General features: G+C 41.9%; 1 protein-coding gene across 9 annotated transcripts in view; it reads right to left on the bottom strand.

Moving 5' to 3' along the window:
• Positions 1-533: 533 nt before the first annotated feature.
• Positions 534-23,041, bottom strand: part of ptprfb (protein tyrosine phosphatase receptor type Fb) — a 167,089-nt gene continuing 144,581 nt past the window's right edge. For 5 of the 9 annotated variants that reach the window (XM_030752271.1, XM_030752275.1, XM_030752274.1 and 2 more), the window contains 13 exons: positions 21,188-21,220; positions 19,724-19,821; positions 16,383-16,506; positions 15,840-16,015; positions 11,203-11,322; positions 10,309-10,463; positions 9,543-9,828; positions 7,798-7,976; positions 4,029-4,155; positions 2,916-3,041; positions 1,735-1,889; positions 1,463-1,598; positions 534-885 (listed from right to left, as the gene is read on the bottom strand). In XM_030752271.1, coding sequence (XP_030608131.1) covers positions 817-885; positions 1,463-1,598; positions 1,735-1,889; positions 2,916-3,041; positions 4,029-4,155; positions 7,798-7,976; positions 9,543-9,828; positions 10,309-10,463; positions 11,203-11,322; positions 15,840-16,015; positions 16,383-16,506; positions 19,724-19,821; positions 21,188-21,220 — 1,784 coding nt within the window. In that variant the 3' untranslated portion in view covers positions 534-816. The remainder of the gene's footprint in view (positions 886-1,462; positions 1,599-1,734; positions 1,890-2,915; positions 3,042-4,028; positions 4,156-7,797; positions 7,977-9,542; positions 9,829-10,308; positions 10,464-11,202; positions 11,323-15,839; positions 16,016-16,382; positions 16,507-19,723; positions 19,822-21,187; positions 21,221-23,041) is intronic. The other 4 variants (XM_030752279.1, XM_030752278.1, XM_030752276.1 and 1 more) reach the window with 1 other exon arrangement.

Consider the following 23,041-nt stretch of genomic DNA (forward strand, 5'->3'; position numbering starts at 1 on the left):
TTTACAAGACAACTACAGCAAGCCTGTGCTCTGAAATCAATTTCTCAAAGTTGATTTTTTTTTTTCTTACACTTGAAATGGCAAGTGAAAAGGCAAAATTTGAGTTATTGAACTGAGTAAGACCAAAAACAATGTTTATGACACATAAAATGAATAAAAACAACAATGTGATATGACAAAAGAAATCAGCAGCTCGGAGAACAGTGGTCCTCCTGTATTAGTACCTAGGAACATGTTAAAAACACATATCCCCTGTGCTAAAGTACCCTATAAATGATTCAGAAAATAATGCATACCCGAGGCTGCTGGGCAGTTTAAGACAAAAGAAATGCCTGATATTAAAATAAAAACAACCAAAAGGTGTATACTAAACGATAACATCTGACAAAATGAATCATGATATTGACAATAAAAACAAACAAACAAAAAAACAAAACAAAGAAAATGCTCTCATTGTGCTACCAGTAGCCTTTGACAATCAGGGAGGTTTGGCTTCGATGAAGCAGAGAGGCGAGCTGCCAGTCTGCACCGTCGGGTCTGTACAAGAGTTGTCATAGTTGTCAATAGTCACTGTAATGTTTTCTTATTATTTTTAAAGCAAACATCTCAGGTGGTTGGTTAACTCGGCATGTATCTCTGTGATTGGTTAAAAACTGTCAACAGGTTTGCAAACTCATCCCTTTCTCCACCCCTCCGGTAGCTGCGAGGGGTCAGGGTTTTTTGGGGGGGGGGGTCAAGTGAGTGGATGGCGGCTGAGATGAGACACTTGGCACACTCCTGAGAGGTCTGACCGGGGAAGCTGCTCGGTGGGAGTGGTTACGTTGCATAGTGGTCAAAGCTCCCCAGGTACTCCAGTGCTGCCCTGTAGCACAACTGGTACTGGTCCTGTACAGAAGAAGGAAGAAGACGATGAAAAAGTCTTCATCACTTGTCCTAGTTTAACAGTTATTGTAATTGGTTACAGCCAGCTAATAAAATGTTTACACAAAGTCAGTGCTTCTATTGTTAACTTGGTGTGAAGCAGCAGCATTTATTGTAATCTGTATTTATAGTGTATTTTTCTAAACTAATGTCACAAAAACACCAAAGCATCATAAAGCCGATCACAAAAGCAAAGAAATGACCAGAAGAGTGTGTGTTCATATATATATATAAAAAAAAGGTTTATGAGCTCATTTAATTTCCCACCATGTCAGTCTCTTTTTTCCTAATGCTTTGTTACATAATGTAGTTATGATTTCTTCATTTAAGGAGAATCTGACGCAGGGCTGCTTTGATAGCATTAGTTGAGTTTGCTGTGGGATTTCTTACACCCTCCTAAAACCTCTATTAAAGAAGGATTTGTCACTAAATCTTTGCTTTCATGGTGCCCTCCTGAAAGGACACTCTAGATTGCATCAAGTTTAAATCACAGAAATGCACACCGCTGACTGTGAAAAACTCATCAGTACATCGCCCTTACCTCAGTCTGCACCATGGCAGGCCGCTGGGTGCGAAGCGTCTTTACTGTCTGGAAGAGGTCAACCACACCTTCATACCTCATCCTCTCTAGCACGATGCTGAGGGTGATGAAGACTCCGGTCCTCCCCACCCCAGCACTAAGAAACACAAAGACACAGACAGAGGTATTACTACCTCTACTGTCTATTTACAACATTGCTCAAAATGAATCATTACTTTTGTTTTCTCCCCAACACTTAAAAACACAACCTTAAAAAGCATGGTCCTCCTCACCTGCAGTGTACAGTGATTGGTCCATCCTGTCCAAACTGTTCCTTGGTTTTGTGCACTTGTCCAATGAAATCAATGAAGCCTTCTCCAGTTTTTGGCACTCCTTGCTCTGGCCAGTCGGTAAACTGGAACTGGCGGATTGTTCTGGACTGTCCATCCTGAGGAGCAGCAGATAGGGAGTTTGAGTACAGTGTGTGCTTCACAGATTTCTCTGTGCTTTGAACTCAAAGAAACACACACACACACAGAGCACAGGTTTATGAGTACCCTGCTGGCTGTCACTGCAGCCATCTGATCATCAAATATCCACCTGAGATGCAATATGAATAAAGCTGACCACCTAGATCACAGTAAACAGGATTCACATTGGTGGTAGTGTAATGTCAGGATATATTGAGTGTCTTTCTAAACATATAATTTGTTCAGCCTTTATTTACATGGGAGCCCAGTGAGAGCCGTTCGCTCTCTTTTACATGGCTGCCCGGCGAAGACGGGGCCATAAAACTCAGTTCACAAAGCAAAAACATACGTATAGACAAATATTCAGGTCTACAAACTGCAGAGAGGAACATATATTTACACACACACACACACACACACACGCCCATATAAAAGAAAGAGTGGATGTGGGATTAGAGTGTTGCTGTGCTGGGAGCCTTCAGATGACAGTAAAGTATATTTATAGCTCACTGAAACTACTGCATCACAGGGAGTTGCAGTACTGGCCCTCAGGGATTGAAGGTTATGCTTTTCATGTATTTTCACAGTGATCGCGAAGCGCACATGCACCAACGTCCACGCGTGCGCACACACATCCACAGGCACAGAAACACACACAATCCATAGAGCAAGCGCGCTGTTGCTAAATCCGGGTGAAAATGTTTGATGGCGCATTCACTTGATGTCAGCCTGTCAGAAAAAATAACACAGAGCGCGTTCTGATCATCTCTACCTTGAAATTACAGTCGGTATAATTCTTAACACTTAGCGTGACTGTCAGCATTCGTATGAAGACCTAAAATTAAGATGGATTTTTGGCTGGATGGCTGTATTTGTGGAAAATGCCAATGAACCTTCCAACCTCCACCACCTTAAAGACACGCACATAGACATATTCAAGTCCACACACACACACACAAACACACGGGCACACCTGCAGAGTTTCACACACAGAGTGAACTCACCCTGGCATCTGTGACTTTGAACTCTCTGAGGATGTACTGAGGCATGTTGTACTCAGCCATTGGATCCACCACAAAGTACTGGTACCTGGCTGAACGCTCTGCTGGCCAGTACTGATGGCACTTCTCCTGCAAGAGAGAAACAAAGGAAGAAACTTTCAGCACTTCAATTTAAAGAACCTTTCTCCCCAAACATATCAGAGAAAAATGACTGCCTGGATGTTTTTAGGACGGGTAACTTCACGTTATTAGTCATTTGAAGTCATAAGAATGGTTCTGCTTACAAAAGAAAATCCTGATAGACTAATCTTTGGTTTTGAAATTTTGCCTGATTCATCTTAGGTGGCAAAATATTTACATAATTTGTTTGTGTTCTTAACTGCAGCGATGATGTGCATGAGAGCTTTTTTCATCAGCTGTGATTACGGCTGAGAGGGTGATAAAAGCTGTAAAATGTAGTTGAGTGCTGTCAGAATCACCTGCATAATCACAGAACAGCTCACAGTAAGATATTATGGATTTAATCAAATTGGTGCCAAGATGAGTGTGCCAGTTTTTTTTCCTTTAAGGAACATGACAATTTGAGAGATTTATTCACTATCTGGCTGAAAGTTAAGATTAGACCAGATCGTTCTTATGCTATACATGTCCCTTAAAACCTGGAGCCAACACTTGGTTATTTTAACTTATCATTACAACTGAAAGAAGAAAAAAAAAACTCTCTAAAGGTTAACAACGACAAAAAACAGTCTAAGACTACCTCTTTGTGTGGGCGGCTAAAGAGAGGTATGATAGAGCCTGGCTTGCGGTTTGCCCTGGTATCCAGCCTTTGTGCTAAGTGTCTCCTGACTGTAGCTTCATAGTCTATACTTCAGACATATAATTCCCTCAGCAAAAAAAGAGAAGGTATGCATCATCAAACTAAAATCAAAGTCTCAAAAGTATTTACAAAATTTGAAACTCAATTTACTGCTTTGATATTTATAAAAATGCTCAGAATGCAAAAAATCTGATACAGTAGCCCATGTATGAAGAGCCCATGAATCATTTCCTCAAGTGCTCCAATGACCTCACGGGTTTGGATCTATGTATGTTCAGTATGCGCTCGTGTATTACCCGTCCCATCTCTCGTAGCTTGGTCAGCATGACAACAATGGTGGAGTTGTGCTCCCACAGCATCCTCCAGAAGTCTTCAGTGGTTTCAGCCAGTGGGCCCTGCGTGGCCAGGTAGGCTTTCTGCTGTCTGAAGATGCAAATTCACACAGAGGAGGTAAAGATCATGCATAATAATTATAAAACTTTATGGTGCTTTTACAACTGGCATTAAGAAGCACATCCCAAAGCAATAACCAGAAAGGATTAAATGATTAAAGAAGAGCTGTGGCTGTAGAGTGGTTAGTAAAGGAATTATTCCCACTGTGCTCCCTGAAAATTAAGTCTTAAAAAGTCTTTGAATAGTCAGACATGAACTTATTGAAATAAAACTTAAAGGGCAAAAAAGACCCGACATATTTGGATGATATTTACAGTATACACAAAAAGAAAAGCACACAATAACATGATATTTAGCAAAAGGTAAACAAAAGCAGCTTGAAACTATTCAGCTGGATATTTCAGATCCTCTTTGCAGTTTTTGTATACACTGAAGGTATGACAATGGCAACAAGACATTTCCTGTACATTTCCTGTACATGGTAAATAATTGATGGCAACTATCCTCATTCTTCAGTAACCCGAGCCAATAGATCCTCTGTACTCCTCTTTGGAGCACAGAATCAGAGAGAGACAGCACTTGATATGCTCACAAAACTAGAGATGAGCTCATCCACTGAGGTGCCAAAGCTGTGCTGGTGTCCTACGTGACTTTGGTCCAAGTGAGCAGTTTTTTTGTCAAGCAGTAGGTGGCAGCAGTGCGCCGATCAACACAGAGAGGCAGCTGAGTAATCCAACTCACAAGAACTATGCACTCACAAATGCGCGCACACACACACACACACACTCACATGTTTGCAGCACATGTAAACTGGCATTCAGGTGTAGGCATTTACGGGTGCAGTAGTTTTGCAAGTATATTCTCACACACACACACACACGCTGAGCCATGGCTGAACAGCTAATGAAGGTGCTGCAGGCACAGCACTAATGTGGAACTGGGAGATTAGAATATGCTCTGGGCCTCGCTCACACAAACACAGAAACAACAGATTGGTGGAGAGAAGATGACATACAAAGAAGGGGAAGCAACAGAGTGAGGAATCAAATTAAAAAGATGAAAACGGAGGACGAAAACGCAAAATTTACAGCAGAGATGTGCAAAGTACTGAGAGGATGTAGAGAGGAGATGAAAGAGCGAGCACTGCTTTCTCCAGCTGGTCATCAGAGTGCAATGTAGGACTCACTGCCGAGGACGAGGAGGGTGAAGGGAATAGAACAGAAGAGAGGAGGCGGGGGGGGGGGGAGAGGAAAAGGAAGAAAATGAGAAAGCAGGAAAAGGGATTTTGAGAACAGCGGGGGAAGAAAAGGAAGGAAAGAAAAGCAAAGCTAACCAGGGGATGAATGCTAAAATTTAAATTGATAGGGTAGACCCTTCTAACCTCCCCATAAAAATGGCCCCTAGCCAAAACAAAAACAATTCTAAGCATATCACACAATACCAACTTCTCTGCACAATGTCCCAATGAGCGCACAGCCAAACAGCACAAAGCACTTTCTGCATCATCCCACATGACTGCAGTGCTTGAGGACATAGTGTTTCATTTCAACCTCATTACAATACTAAAACTCCAGCCTGCATCGGAGCGTATCCAGGGCTTGCGCCCCTGATAGCATAGCTGGAATCAATGGTTCGCCTCTCATTAGCTTAGCATATTATTGGCTTTTCTTGAAGGCGCTGGGGTGAAGGGCACTGGAGGCCCCTGTTTAGTTTTTATTTATGCCCGCGTTTAAAAGCGGCTTAATTACACAGTGCCGCTGGTGCACACAACAGGTCCCCACCCGGATGTCTGTCTCTGCCATGATGTTTGGATGGAAAAATTAAGATGGCGAGTGGGAGAAAAGGGTGGGAGGAGAGAGACGGCATGAGGGGAAAGAAGTGCAAAGGAGACAGATTACGGAGGAGAGAAGAGAGACACATAGATAGAAGGGGGTAAAAAGAAAGAAGGAAAAACACAGGAAACATAGGAGAGAAGAAAAGGCAGGGAGGGTTTTAGAAATCACACTTCATTACAATACTCTCCTGCTGCAATTATGCCATTTACACAGCAACAATGGAGGGTTTGCCTCTGTGGAGCACTTTCTCATTAACAAAGGAGTGAAGATGGGGGTGGGGGGATGGGAGGTGGGAGTTTAGGTGTTGTCTCTGTCACGGCCCCGTACGAGGCAGAACCCCGACATGAGCTAAATGACATTTCATGCTCACTAAATCTATCCCTTTACTTAAACCATAGAAGACCCATCTCTGCCCATGCTTGTACAGATATAGAACAGAGAGGTACCTTTTCATCTTCCTCCCTCTAGGAAGCAATTTGGACTCATAGAGCTCATGACAACAGTAGCAGAAGCCCCAATATAAAGGCAGTAGTGGCTTACTGAATGAAAGTCGCACTGCCATAGCCATGAGTAATTCTTACAACTGAAGCTGCCCACTGCTGCCACATCTTCCAATCCCCTGCCATATGTTTTACTCACCCCACTGTGCCTACCGATGGTATTTTTTATACCTGTAACAATCACTGATGCCAAAAAACCAGCTGCAGTAAAGTCAGAAAAGTATCAGGATAGTGATGCAATTTTTGCTGTTTGAAGTTGGAGCTCCAGGACATTGAATTAGAAATGACTGTAGAAGGATGTTTACATCCACATCGAATGAACCACGTGGGAATGAAAACTTTAAGTTTGGAGACAGAGGGTAATTGGAAAGGTTAACAAAAAGCTAATTATTGTACTTAATATTTGGTTGCAAGTCCTGCGCTATCTATGTCTGCCTGAGTTCCAGTACTCATTAACATTGGCAGACACTTCCCTGGTGATGCTCTGCCAGCCCTGTACAGCATTCATCTTCATTTTCTGCCTTCAGTCTGACCCTGTGTATAAAAAGGGTCTAAAAGCCTTTTACTGTTACCACAAATTAGATGTGAACACTTTCAAACAACCAGAAATGATTAGCCTGGTGTTATTTTGTATTCTACTAATGAATCCAATGAAAGAAACAAAACTAGCAATTTATTAATTGCACTAACTAGATTTGCATCTGTTACCAAAACCTCAGCCTTTTTTTTTTTTTGTTGCATTACATAATTTGTTATTGTCTAAAAAAACTGTTAAAATCAAGTAAACTGTTGACATGTTTCTTAATTACTCTGAGCATTCAAATTGTAGTTTATTTAGAGCCAATCCCACATACAGGGCTGTTCAAACTAGCAGTATGAGCAAGCTGTGAAGTGCCTACACACGGCCTGTCTACTACAGCCAGTAACAGGACTGGTGACGGTAGCAGTTGACGATGGTGCATTTTGGAAAAAACACGGGATAATGCTTCAAAGTGGGACTAGGAAACTTTTCTATTACTTGGTGTTGTTTGTATTTCAGGATACCCTCAACAAATTCTCCATTTACTCCTGCTATGATGCCCTAAAATTATAAGTGAAACAAGGCTTACATGTTTCTTTACAATTTGCAGTAGGAACAAACGGGCTCGGAAATGAGAGTCAAAGACGGCGCAGCATTTGTAAAGTTAGTGTGTGAGTGGGAAACTAGTGCTTAGCTGGGTTGGATTTGTTGACAGAAAAATTCAGTATAATGCCACACTTGTCTTTTATAGCAAGCTCAAGCTCAGCTCTTTAACTCCACAGTCACTCAGATCTTGAAGATGAAGTCCTTTACTGACCTGTAGCCATCAATGCAGCTGGCGTTGATGTAGTCGGAGCCCTCGACACCTCGGATGGGCTGCAGGCAGACACGCGTGGACTCAAAAGGCATAATGTTCACCAGGCGGTTCTTGAACTTGTTGCAGGGCAAGTTGGCGCTGATAAAGCGTGACGTGTGGGCTTTGGAGTTGGCCAGTCTCTGTTTAAGAAAAGGTGGGAAGAACCCAGGCAGGGAAAAAGATGGAGGAAAAAAAAATTAGCGAAAAGTAAACAAACAAGGAAGCCTGAAACACATGCATGTTAGTTCTTTAACCAGACTTAAAGTGGTTCTGTTATGCTCATTTTTAGCTTCATGTTTTTATTCTTGAACTCTAATAACGTAGTTTTGCATGACTCAGAATTATCCATTTTTATCTTTTCCTCCTGAGACCTTATGTCCTCTGTAGTGGTCACAGAAACAGTTACATTGAAAGATACTTTTCTTTTTCCTTGGTTCTCAGGAAGATATACTGGTCCTTGGTGCTGTATCCACTGTGTGAAATAAATAATTTTTGCTCTCCTCCCTTAAAACCAACAGCTGGTTTAAACAGCAGGTAGATGGGGCTTTGTTGATCATAGCTAGAACTCTGTGTCTAAGATGATCATATTAGGGATATCCGCTCTCTTTGAATTCATACAGAGCCAAGAGTATAAAGTGTTTACAACAGTCTGAAGCTTGAGAATTGGCTAATACGCATTACTTTTATGCAAGCTGACTTCATTATTTGAAACTTTGGCCATGTTTAATATGAGCATTAACCACTGTAACAATATATATATATATAAAAATAAGGAAAAGACAGGTTCACGTAAAAGTTTATTTCTAACTGGAGATGGACTGATTCAGAAATCTGCTATCTGTGGTAGACTGTCTCCCATAGCGTCCCAGGGCTTGCTTGAAGGACTGTAGGCGTGACATGCTCAATGCTGGCAGTGGACAGAGCACAGATGGACGGCACAGGAGCGTGTATGGCCAGTTATCGTACTCCAGCAGAATTTGTGTGTGCGTGCGGTGTGGCCAGACTGTGTGGGCATGGAGGCTGTGGCCCCCACGTACGCCACAATCATTCTCTCACTCTTTCATTCTCTGTTGTTGGCAGGAGTGTAGATGCTATTATCACTTCAAACAGAATGGATCATGGTCATAAGAGGGCTAATGGCAGAGCCGCGCTGGGAGGAGAGTGCGTAATAACATCACAGTCAATGGCTATTGACAGAAGGTGTGCGTGTGTGCGACTGCGACCTTCAGCACCAGCTGTGTGTATGTGTGAGTGTCAGTCATTTTGTAACTCCCCACGTGCATGCGTGTTGATGTGTTTGTGTTTATGTGTGTTTGTTCTCGTACGTTTGTCCCTGAAACATGTGTTGGCCTGTATGCAGTGATGCTGCTGCGCAAACAGCTATGATGTCTCAGCATTCATGGCCCTGAGAAAAATTCCTGTGCACTGGCTGATTTGGTGAATTAATTATTTGTGACACTGACACTGATTTTGCAGCTGCAGTCTGTTGCACCTTTGACAAAATTACACCATAAAAGCGGCGGTGCAAACAGGTTTTGTTGATGTGAGGAAAAAAACAGGCAGAACGGTAACTTTATTTTGTAACATCTGTTAATTATTACCACTTCCTGCGCAGCATCTGTAAATAAGTGAAAGCTGTTTTTTAGAGTTAAAATGTAATTATGAAAGAAATTAAAAACTTTTGATATGCGCGCTTCGGCTTTCACCTTGAACTCCAGCTCCATAGCAGTGACTGTCTCTCCGGGCGGGGGCTGGGTGAGTTTCTGGATGTGGGCGTAAAGGTTGCGTGCTGGCACCTCGGTGTTGCCGCAGGTGGCGGCTTCCAGTAGGGCTTCATGGATAAAGATGTACTGGTCCTCGGTCTGGACCATATAGTTCCTCTGGGCGCGCATGCACGTCACATGGCCGTATATGTCTACAGACTTCTCGTGCTTCATGCGCTCCAACATGGCATCAATCACAATGAAGCAGCCGGTCCTGCCCACACCCGCGCTGATGGAGAGGAGCAGAGAAAAATTAATAGATTTCACTGTTTGCACAGTGCATCAAAAACAAATATACATTAAGATGCACTGAGGATATTAGCGTAAAGTAAGATTCCAGGTCCTGTTATGTTGTCTCTCTATACATGACAGCTGAAAACTCAACATCATATCTTCCACGGTAAGTTGGTTTACACCTGTCAGTTCAAGACCAGGACTATTAAGCATGTTGCTGCAGATAGACTTTAGGGGCATCCTGAGAGGGGGTTTTTCCCCTTTTTGACTGGCTGAACACAAACACTGAGACAAATTAATACTATTGTTCAGAACAACAACAACATTTCTGTTTGCAAATGATGTCCTTTACAGTGTAGATGCATTACTCCTATTCTTACAAGTACTTACAGTAAAATATTTTGACGGCAATTCAGTTTTATTATATTTGATTAATGCATGGCTAAATGCACAGCTTGTTTCTTCATGTACCCACCTGCAGTGGACCACCATGGGCCCTGCGTCTGGAGGATTGCAGGCCTTTACCCGCCGAAGGAAGGCCAGAATGGGCGTGGGATACTCGGGCACCCCGTGGTCTGGCCAGGCCATAAACTGGAACTGTCTCACCTCTCTCTTCTCACTGGAGCCATTCTGTGGGGGAATCAGTTGAGTCAGTAAAACAGAAAGGTGTTAGCTTGAGCTTAGTGGGATACTCTGGCATAGTGAACTGGCTGCTTTTTAAAGAAAAACCTTTTCACTTTTTAATAAGTAAAGGTCATGCTGCTTTTCGTCTGATGAAAATCAGCTGAAATTCTGCAGTGAAATCTGAAAAGCACATGTGATTCACCGTTTTCAGCTAAGGTCTCAAGTTAACTCATATTTTTGATAGTATATAAAGTGCTCTACTTTTAGGGCTGTGATCATGCTGCAAGTGTAGGTGTAGATAACATGTATAATTTTGGAACTGAACCCCAGTGGTTCCTCCAAAGGGGTTTCTTGGCATTGTCGCCATTTCTGATTGAAACCAACTAATCGGTCCAGCCAGAGACTTGCATTTAATTAGGAATTATAATAATGTTAGAAATTATAAGCAACTAATGGAAAAAGAAATGGAAGAGGGGAAATAAAGGACAAACCATAAGACATATCATCACTGCAGTGAAGTACAGGAATCAAAGTGAAAAAAATAAAACTTTAACTGCCTCTTGAAGAAGAAGAAGAAGAAGAAGAAGAAGAAGAAGAAGAAGAAGAAGAAAAAAAACGAGCAGAATCTTGGAAGTTCCAAAAACATTTACAGTAATGGAAAATTTATTCGAGTATAATAGCCTTTAAATGTCTGCAGAAAAATGAGGAATTAAATTTAGACTGGAAATGAAAAAGGCTACTCTACCTTGTAAAGGGCAAAAGTACGAACACTGTAAGTTGCCAACTCTACAGTGTCCAACATGGTGACCTGGATCATCCCGTAGGTCTCCGTTCCTCGTGATGGCCAATACTGGTCACACTTCACCTGGCAAGGCAAGAGAGAGGGCACGCTGTCAGGAGTGAACTGCTGCGAGCATGCACCACAAGGCTAGTGAGAGGCTTGTAGGATCACACTGATTAACAAGGAGGGGATATTAAAGAGGTCAGATCAAAGGCTTTGTCCACTGTCTAATTAAAACCTGAAGACTCGGCGTCAGCTCGGGTATCTGCTAAAAATGAGCATCACTGAAGCAGGTTTTTGCATGAGCGTTCTTGTGTGTCTGCATTTGAAGCGGGATTCAATAGAGCATAAAAAGCCCACTTTGTCTTTTACTAGCCTGTGATCATTTTCAGTTAGCTAATTGTCGGCTGGTTCGCACCCCTTTGTCATGATGCTTTTGGCGTATTTGTGCCGATTGGGTGCTGCATTGTGGAAGGAGATGTGTCTAAAAGCCTGTTCTGGCCAGCCGGGAAGGGACAGCAGGTTCGGCCACCTGGCTCCATATGTGCATAGAACAAACTTCACTGTGGTTGAAACTAAAGATTTTCCAAACACTAGTACTGAGTGGCTGTGCTTCAAATTGTATCTCTGCAATGAAGCCTGACCTTCATTTTATTCCTTGTGGTTTGGCAATGTGCAGCTGTCATTAGTTTAGAATAAAAGCAAAGATTTGACAGTTTTCTTTGCTCAGACATCTGAAATAACCATTCCTGACCAGACTGATGAATTGAATTACTGGGTGTAACTGGCCAAAAAACTGGACCGACAAAACCACAATTGCATAAACAATCTGATATTTAGATTTATTGCTAGTTCTATGTTTATCAGTTTGACTATTAAATGCAGTTTAATAGTTAAGATGATGAATCTCGTTGTTACCTAAACACTCACAATAGCCAGCTAGCTGATTGGTCTTGCCCAAATAACAAACTTGGGCTTAAAAAAAAAAAAAAAAATGAAAGCAGTACATTCAACCCGAGCCTATGGGAGCAGAAATAAGGGATGGTTAAGGGTCAAAAAGCAAAGTGTGAAGCCTAATCCTAAAAACAGAAAAAGAAACTGGGAGCCGTTTCCAATGGAAAGGGAATAGGTAGCTGACGGCTCTGCCTCCTATCCTACTTTTGGAAACTTTAGGAACCACAAGTTAGCATGCACTTTGAGAGTGATGTGCTTTTTGGGGATAATATGAAATCTTTTAGATATGTATACATATATATGTATATATCCATTCTCTTTTATAGTCTGCGGTCTTGCCCTCAAGTTCCTAAGTTGATTCTCAGTGGCTTTTAAAGACTTTCTTGTTCAGTATGACCCTTTTAGGGCTTTTTTCAGTCAGTTAAAGGCACTCTTTTAGTAGCATGAATGACTAAGCACTGGCAACACTGTTTCAGAGAGTCACTAAAACACCCTAATTTTCTATAAGGAAAAGCAACAAATATAGAATCTGCTTTAATGTCAGGAATGCTGGGACAAGAACTTGCTGATATTGATTTGGATAACATGAGAGGAAGAGGTGTGGCACGAGTGAGCTAATCATATTGATACTGCAGTACAGAGCTGACATTTGGAAGCACTTTGACTGTCTCAGAAAGCTGGTAAAAATTGACAAACAAAATACACTAAAATTCACCCCCTCACATTTCACCTCCCCCGGTGACAGATTCCATTCAGAGGCAGAGGCAAACCTCGCAGAAGAAACTCAATTGAGTGATGGGGAACTGCTTGCCATACAAACATATGGATTAGCAGTCACCACTGTAATGAATATCTTTGTGTTGCCTGAGGTTGGGTGGCATATTCTCCCACACAAAGAGCTACAGACACACAAACACACACGCACAAACACACACAGAGACTGCAGGTTTCAGTATCATCTGCTTCTGCTTTGAACCTTGCTTCTCACATGTCGTCACCTGGCCTTTTGCAGCATGCATAGACCTCTTATCTAGACACACACACACAAACACAAGTGAGTAATACCTCTGGTCTCATTTTAATTCCTCACCTTTTAGGGTTTTACCAACTAGTAATGCAAGAGGAAGCTGAAATTTTCCTGCTGCTGGATCTTATCATATTTGTCAAGTTCCTGCTCTGTTTAGCAGGGGACGTCAGTCTAGCTGGGTGGTGGGAGGTTGACTCACGCACCATATGTGTCTGAGTGCATTTGCGAGAGAGACACAGACAAATAAAGAATGTGTATTTATATAAAAGGAGTGGACAAAAAATCCCAGAAATCCCATAAATAATCGAGTAATACCATGTGTCCCATTAGGGAAACAGGCAGCATTTTGGAATATTCTGTAAATATATCAACAGATTTCCCTTCATTATCACACAGACACACAAACACTATTTATTTGATACAGTTTGCACTGTTCAGCATTATTCCACAATTAAATCAGGGAATGTAATCAATTTAGTTTAATTGACTAAAGCTGTCTCATATTGCATCAGAAAAAGTCATTTACAAGTTGTCACATATGACATTTGAATAAATTATATATATATTTTTTTACTTTTTTCCCCCTTCTTCTTTTTTTTGGGGGGGGGGGGGGGGGGGGGGGGGGGCTGCAGCAGTCTCCATCTCCTGGTTTGGAAGTGAAATTGCACCCCTACAGCGTTCTCCACCCTTTCTGTGATGTCATACAAAAAAATTTCCAATGTAGTCTGATATGATTTAGAAAAATGCTTCCACCCCCAGCTGGTCGAAGGCGGGTTTGGTTCTTTGTCTCTCTCTCCATGGTCTTGGCAAACCAGTGGATTTCAAAATGTGTGTAGGAGGTGGGGATTGGCTCTGAGGCCTATTCATTTTTCTTTAGGTTCCTCATGTTGTGATGTTTCAGTTCTTTATATCCCTATACACATAGCCACCACTCTAGGCTCAAAGCAGGAGAGCCTGTTTATCTATCACAGGGTTCTGAAATTGCCACTCAGATGCACTAAATATACTGAAAGGCATTTGTGAATACGAGTATGTCCTCCCCATCTAGTGAATGTGCAATAAAACTCATCTAATCAAGCTGAATATATTCTCCTAGGAACAAATAAATGAGCTCTGTTCTGAGAAGACATATTGTGCACACAATTTGCCTAAATGATTGATTGCACTGATAGCTCAAAATTAAAACAGATGATATGTTGTGAAGGATTTTAAGTAATTTAAACTTTGACAAAACAATTTCTAAGAATCAGTATAGATGAACCGAGCTTCAGGTAATGATCTTCCCCCCAAAACAGTCTGGGATTTTGGAAATGAACTCTTATTTATACTTCCTCTCTTTTCCCATTCTTAATCTGAAGACTGGCTTTTATTAGGGTACTGTATGCATACACTAATAAAACAGCACATACTGGCAGGGCTCCATGCTGATATTTTTTTCCCTCCAAGGAATTCATGAGCATGATTTTGTGATGGTAATTAAATAAACCCAGTCCAATTTTGAATCTCAAGTTGCCTGGTGCTCTTTTTATTTTTATTTTTTGCTTTTATTAGCATGGATTTATTTTAGGAGCCCACAACTGTTGTTAGATGACAATCCTTTTTCATTCCAACTACAGAAATTTCATTAAAGTACTGTGGCTTTTGTGGTATTACTGTATGTATAGAACCTTGATTAGGAATTGCAAAAATAAATCTGCAGAAATCAAGTATTGAACAGTCTCAAAATGATCAAAGACAGTTTGCATAATCAGATATAAATATATATATGCAATGAACCTGCATCATTTTTACATGGGATTCTTTTTGTGACTTTGAGTAGCAGGAATGCAGAAGTTATAAGCAAAGTTGCCGGGATAACTTCATCGTAAGTGACAAACAAACAACAAAAGGGAAAAATCGGAAATAGCAAGAAGGTGTTGTGCCACGTTACTTCACAAACATACTTAGACAGAGTTCATGCAGAAGTTTTTTAGAGATTGCCAAAGACTCCGGAGAAGAGAAGCAACACGAAGTGATACTGTCCACAGACAAGCAAAATATCCTTTGAAGTCCTTGTGACTTTGATCAGGCTGACAAATCCAGCTTTAAAGCAGGACTGGGTGTCTATATGCCTTCAGGCTTTGTTGGGTGTAAAGTTCCTCAGTGTGAAGCTACATAAATATATACAGTCCATTTATATATCAGAAAACTCCATTTCTGTCCACTTTTTGACTTCCAAACGTCAGCTGATGGTCGGGTTTGTTTGTAGGATTGTCAACTTCAGTAACTTTAAGTTCTACACTGCAGTCATTTGTTTTGCTTTCCTTGCTGCGCTCACAACAACTACTGGTTTGTTGGTGTGGTCACTCAACATTAGGAACAAAAAGTTAAAATGACATGATTTCATAATCCCACCCAAACAAATAACATTTCAAAGCAAGAAAATGTACTATTAAAGAGTACTATTCACGTACTATTAAGGAGTTATTATTTGCAATTAATAATATCTTGTACATAATGGATGTAAATAATTACTTGAGTATGCACATCATTAAATCAATGCATAATTGATGCTTTATGTGGGAATAAAACAAGTGATGCATTACCTCATTTGTCAGTGAATAACAGAATTTCTCCTTACCCTTGACTTTTCCTCCAGTCTGGTCATCATGACAATGGTGCTGGATCTCTGCTCCCACACCATCCTCCAGAAATCACTCAGTGTCTCTGGCAGAGGCCCCTGAGTAGCAATGTAGGCATTCTGCTTCCTGTAGCCGTCGATGTAGTTGGCATTAATGTAGTCACTTCCAGGAACGGCTGTGACAAAGACAAGCAGTGTGGATAAAACTGCTATTACACCGCTTTAACAATGCTGCTCTGATTAAAATAACCGAGCCAGAATCAAGATGAATGATAAATTTATGGATATTTTCCCCCTGACTTCTGGTGGGCACTGTACAAAGGAAATGTGTCAGTCAATTGCCTAGATTACATAGGCCTTTATGATTTACATGTTAAAGTCAATACTCTTCACTGAACAAAAAAGATACTTGGGTATGTGTACAAAATTTTCAGCTTTTAAACCTGCACCTGCAGGTATACAACACGTCCTTGGAAGTTTTGAATCGATGGTGGTGCCAGTCAATAGCTATCTGAGGGGTTAAGTGGTTACGTGAGCTCTTACCATCAACAGAGGTGAGCACCACTCTGGAGTGATCATAGGCGATTACGTTTGCATAGCGATTCTTTGGCTTGTTTACTTCCATGTTTGAGTTTTCCCAAGTAAACTGCTGGCCTGGATCAATGGACTGTGAGACAGGAGAGCGAAAAGAAAAAAGAGGAAAGAACAACAAGAACAAAATGAAGTGAGAATTATTGAAGAGAATGATCAGAGAGCCAATGAGCAACAGAAGTAGTGCTGTGGACTGAGGCCACCAGTTTACAAAGTGAATCCCAGCTGCTGTTAGTGGATTAACAGTTTAGTTATCTGTGTGACATTTGCTGTCTTAAACGCTATAATGAAGTAGAAAGGCATTTGATTTAACCGAACCCCCCCCCCGAAAAAGTCGAACATTCATAGACGAAGCCAAGAAAGGCTTTAGATCTAACTGAGAAATTAGTTTTGTCTATGTTGGAAGTCCACAGTTTGACAGTTCCACTGAATGACCTTATTCTGAGAAATCACCTATACAATTCGTTGCAGTAACCACTGATTGTACTTTCTTTCCTCACCTTGTATTTCTGTTCTATCTTCCTAGCTTGTGTTTTTGTCTCACCCCCTTTCTCTCTGACCCTTTCCCTCTTACGTCATTTGTCTCTTGGGCTAAGACGACAGCAGACTGCATACATATCGATCTGGGGAGATATGTGATGGCCTCTTTATCCCTTGCTAGATAATGTCACAGAGTCTCTTGTTATTCCATATCGATCCCCCACAGCTCACGCAGGAACCATGTCCAGTAATTCCCCAGGCCTCGTGCCTCACAAATCCAGCAGGAGTTGAAATGACACATTCAGAACTCCTTTACTAACTTAATGCAGCTATTATGCTTCTTTAATTATTAGAGGTCATTTTATGTCAAAACATTGCAGCACAGCTATCGTGTAATTATAGCTAGATAATGGATAAAATCTACGGTGCAAGGTGTAAAGACTTAAGCAAAATAAAGATCCTGGGCTATTGAATGGTTCATCAAAATAGCTGCATGTCAAAAACTGTCCTAATATGTGCAAACCTGCACAAGTCAGGTGTAGTATTTTTTATACAAAAAGGTACAGCAAATTGCCATTAAGCTGCTTTCATACAAACACAAGAAACTGCTAGTTCTCACATAGCTTTTATAACCTAAGTGGCACCTACATTATGAGAAGCATGGCATAAAAATTGAAATTCCAGCTATTTTGGACTTTTGTTTCTGAACAAGACATGAAAATGTAAAGTGCTCATATGCAAGAAATCTTCAGCTATAGCTCCAATTTGCTCTCCAGTGAGTGCCATGGGGGCACAGGCCTATTGCTGCTGATGAGCTCAGCACTACCAATTTTTCTGTCCGTGGCCGTCAGTATGAAGAGAAAAATTTTATTTGCAGTCAAAACATGTCATATCGATTTGAGAGCTCAGTGAACACAGCAGGCACACTAGGCTGATGACAACTGGCAAACAAGTTAGGTAGAAGTGGTAGAAAGAGGTGAGAGGCAAATGCCTAAGGTATTCTCAATGACACAGTGGAAATATTTTAAAATGAACATAATGATAGTGCTATGACGACGGCTGCATGATATTACTTCCTGCGATAAAAAGACTGTCAGGGGAGCTGCAGCATGCCTGATTGACAAATTCTGCTCATTACCCAGTGTGCTCATTGCTCAGTGTGATGAGAGGAAGTGGCGAAGCCACTACAAATTCCGAGCCTCGGGGTAAGACGCAACGGGAGCAGCCGGTGAACGTGACTGTGACAAAGCGCCGTGAGCTCTGCCACAGTGCCATGGCTGGCACAGAGATGGATGGCCATCTGCCGGGCGATGGAGGGGGTCTTCCCTGGCTTGGACTGACTGGTGCAGGAAGGGAATGGGGCTGGGCTGGTTGCCTACGGTCATACAAGCCACTTCTCTGGCTTGATTCGTTTACACTAACAACAGGCCGGGAGGGCGATGTTGTAGAGAGGCACGGAGCAACACAAGGAAGAACTTAATTGTGAGCAGATTTTTACCAAGGCCTAATTATCTCCCCAGTTAGTTGTTAATTTCACAGCGAGGCAGAGAAAGTCCTTTCGAAACATATTCTCCAAGTTATAAAATGAAAAACTTTAGATGACCTTGTATTCATTACAATGAATGATAAAATATAATTTGTCTGTATTTAGCAATTTTCTTAACCACGTATCTAACTTGGGGTCATGGGAATTTGTGCCTATCCCAGCTGTCACTGTCCAACTACACCTTTGAAACAATACAAATTAATGGTACTGTAAACTAGAATGCCCGAAATTACAAAACACACTATCAGCTAAAACACTAACACAGAGTATTAATCATACAGCTGCTGTATCAGACTGCATTAGTTTTAGCTGGGAGTGTTCCAAAGATGAAATCTGAATAAATAAGGTTGTTATCATTCATAAGGAAAAGTACACAAACACTATATTTTAAAGGAAACATTTCCTCGATTGTATTTATTTATCTTGCTTCGTGGGTCAGCACAAGAGGTATATGTTAGAACAGTTATATAAAGCTATCAAATTGATGTCATTTCCCCTGTAATCACTGGACAGGGCAGATAGTCGAACGGTTCAAATAAAATGTTTGGTACAGTTTAGGTTTATGATGTTGCGTGGGAAATGGTTATGAGGTCACCAAAATGAATTTGCTTCTCTCGGGGTGCAAAATTGCACAGAAAAACATCCTAATGTAGGAACATATGCTGGTCACAAACAAACTAACTGAGGTGAGAATATAACCTTCGAGATCAATGTAACACAATCACTCAACAAGGCCTGGTGGATCCATCGAGGGAATAGAGCTAATTAAAGAAAACAGATCAAACAATCAGCAAATAAATAAAAGACAGGTCTTCTTTTTCTGTATTCAAGGATGCCTCTCTATTTCATCTGGCCTCGCTTAGTACCCAGACCAACTTTGTGCCACTTTAAATGCAAATTTGCTTTTGTTTTTGTGAGGAAGAACACCGACAAGAGATAATCTCTCACCGAGGCTGCCTGTAAAATAACATTCCTCAGGAAAACATCAACATGCACACAGATTGCTTAAGCAACTTGCCACCTACTAGTTTTGTGAAAAGGCATCTCACAGCATTTAATGTAAGTGTTGGTCTCCAAGTGAGATTGGTAATGGAGTTGTAAAAATGACTGAAGAATGTCTGTGTGAGAGGTCTTCCATAATCTATTAGAATACATGCATATGGGATCAAAGGGAAAAACTTCCCCCCCAGATATCATAACAAAGAAAAACATTTTCATGCTTGAAGGAGTGGAAATGACTGATACAGCATTAGTGCTCTGCTCTTACCTCATACTCTTGGGAAAAGCGGAGGCCATCATTGGCCTTAAGTCGCTCTATGTGGTCAGCCAGGTCAGCGACAGGAATGGGTGGGTGCTCCCTCATTCCTGGGAGAGAGAGCAAGAGGAAGAAGAGGAAGGGGAAAGAAGGGAAAAAGAAAGAGTGAGACCTGGCTGTTCTTACATCAAACACACAGTGACTTACACAAACACTGGTAGGACCACAGGGTGAGTGAGGCTGCCGGTGGGACCATGGGGTGGCTGTGTAACAGTGAGGAGTGTGCACTTTGTTCAACAATGCATGAGGCGAGGGAGAGAGGAGAGAGAAAAGGGGAGATGGAGAGAGGGAGTGCACAAGTTGAAACAGGCTGGTGACATTTGGTGATATCGTCATGCTAAGTGAGTAGGACAGAGGTGGGGCTGATACGGAGATGCACATGAGTGACTGGGTGAGCATGCTCCTTGAAGGAAGCAGGAGACAGACATCTCTCTGACTCCACAAAGCTCAATTGGTGGCATAGGTGGGCCCAGAGCAAGAACCCGCAAGTCTCTACAAATCAGCCACACTGTCACTTCCTACTGAGGAAAAAAAACTGACTGGTCACCAGCCAAAACTCATTTCTTTGAAAATCCCTTTCCCTACAATAGACTATCTTTTGGCCCAGCCTGGAGCGCTTGGGCTGGATTAATTTCAAGCAACCCCCCTGCCGCTCTCTAGATTTCTCATCGCTGGGTTATTGGATGATTTATTGCTAATCTACCGACACAAATTCCCCCTGTGCCTCTGAACTTGGCAAGGCTATGTACTTAAAGGGATTGCTGGGAACTTGGCTCATGTGTTAAAAGTTAACTGTATGTAATGCATGAAGACACTTTAAAGTTATACAAGGAGCATCATTAACCTTACATACAGCCTTGAAGTCACAGAGATCAGACATTAGTGCCTTTGGCTGAGCACATCTGTAAGGTCATGGGTCATGCTTTCAGATGAGAGACCGCTCCAGCCCTAATAATGCTCTAATGTTAATGGTTAATGGCTAGTAACTATGGCCGCTGTACAAGAGGAGACCTGGCCAATTACACAAATTGAATTCTATCACACAGAGGACCCTATGAACACATTAACATCAGGGTGTATGTGTTTGTGCATGTTCACCAAGGTTGTTTTCTACAGCAGTGCTGTTGGTTAAATGGAGAGTGAAGCCATAGATAACAAGACTAATGTAGAGCACATGTAACTATCCACAGTGCTCAACTATCCATGAAACCACCTAGTCCACTGCTTGTGCATCATAAAGGTGTTGTGGGAAGTTCACAACCAAAAGAGGACATTGCTGCATCCTTGGAATGCCAGAAGCTATAAGCTTGTAGGCTCATGATGTCTGTCAGGATTGCAACAGGGGAATGGGTTCGGGAGAGAGGAAGAAAGACTGCATGTGTGGGAAATACACAGTAGGTGAGAAAGCAGACTAACTTGGAGTGTTGGGGCAGCGATGAGAGCTGGGACCTGTGGAGAGAGGAGAGTGAAGGAGGAAGGAAGAAGAACACTCAATCAATGGAGGTGGCTTAGGATCAGACTAGGGCCAAACAGTATCTGCAAATAACCTTTCGAGCTACATGGAGTTTGCAGCAAGTGCTGTTTGCCCTCTTGGGACAATTCAATTAGCGCAGTTTAAACTGTTAAACAAAGGTGCATACAAAGCTAGACTTTAAAGCACTCTCTTGTGGCAGCATGTGTAAATTCAGTGTACTGCATCACAGAGTAAAGGCCACTACATATTTCAGCTTAAGAGTCAAAGGAAATGTCAGCTGGGAACATGAAAAACAAGTGGTCAGTCACACAGGTTGGTAACAGGTTAACAACTTTATTTAAAAGGTAAAAATGTTGGTAATATCCCCTTATTGTACTTGAATTGTTTGCATGCATAAGTACCCACCCAGTCAACCACAAAGCCAGTCTGCAAACTATGATGAACAACTTGACAGGGTGGGTAATAATTTGACCACTTGATTTTTCTTTCAGATACTTTTTCCTAACCTGAGGGTTGGTTTAAATTAATAATAAGTGTCTGTGTTTTTTACTTCATTGAACATCTTTTTGAGTGAAGTCACCACATTCCCGGCTATTACCTAAGTGAGCACAATGCCATCATTATTGATAGACGGTGTGCCCAAACTTAAATACAGGTTAGGTAAAGCTTTCCCTGTCACTTCAGCAAATTGTCTCTAAGTGGTACTTCATGCTATATTTAAAGTGTTAGTCACAACTTATCTTAATTAAGTATTTGCAAATACTATCTGATCCATGTCTGTCAAGGATAAACCAGGTCAGTTACTCATAGAACCGCGTGCCTGCTGCCGGAGTGCCAAAACGCACAGCTGAAAGCCTGTTGAACAAACCAACATGCTGGAGACATGAGCTGCAATCCGGCAGACCATTTCAACAACAATCAGTATCAGAGAAAGAATGATCACCTGCTGGGGGCGAATCAAAGAGAGAAAGAGCGACAGGACAGAGGAATGGGCTGTTCAATATTCTCTCAGCTCAGGCTTGGAGTCTCATACGATTTCACAAGCTAGACACAGCCTTGGTAATTTTTGATAATCACCACTCTTGAACCAAAACAGTGAGGTGGAAAAGGAGAAAAAGAAGGCGATAAATGTTGACGTACAGAGAGAGAGAAAAAAATGTGTTTGGGGGAGGTGGGGGGAGAAAAAGAAAGAGATTACCCTGCAGGGGGAAATGGAAGACAAAAGACAAAAGAGGTGGAGTGGGAGGATGGGAGAACAGGGCTCTTTCAGAGCGACAGCGCTGCTTAATTCCTCTGCAGGGGTTCAAAGGGGCTCTGTGTGTGTGTGTGTGAGTGAGTGTATGGCAAATGGGATCTTTAATAACCCGTGAGAAGGGATGCACACACGCACACACATACGCGCGCACACAAAAAACACCGAAACGTGCGCGTGCACTGAGGTTGACATTTTCTCTCAGCTCCATTGTTCCCTCCGCCTGGCTCACCTTGACATCAGAGGCAGCAGGACTCATTACCAGCTGGGGGGGAATGAAAGGAGCTCATGGAGGGAGGAGGAGCAAGGGACCAAAAAGGAAGAAGGCGGATGCCAAGGCGGGCACCCTTATACAACCCCCCCCCCCCCCCCCCCCCCCCCCCCAACCCACAGACTTCAGCACTGTGTGCAGATGGAATTTGAATTCACTCAGCCTGACTTCACTGATACTGTCAGCTGGGTATGATGGTGATCATAGTTTGTTGATTTCTGCCTGCTGCCCATTTTTAATTTTTTAAGAAGTGGTGAAACTGACATCCTGACA

This window comes from Archocentrus centrarchus, chromosome 17, assembly GCF_007364275.1.
Source record: "Archocentrus centrarchus isolate MPI-CPG fArcCen1 chromosome 17, fArcCen1, whole genome shotgun sequence".
NCBI lineage: Eukaryota > Metazoa > Chordata > Actinopteri > Cichliformes > Cichlidae > Archocentrus > Archocentrus centrarchus.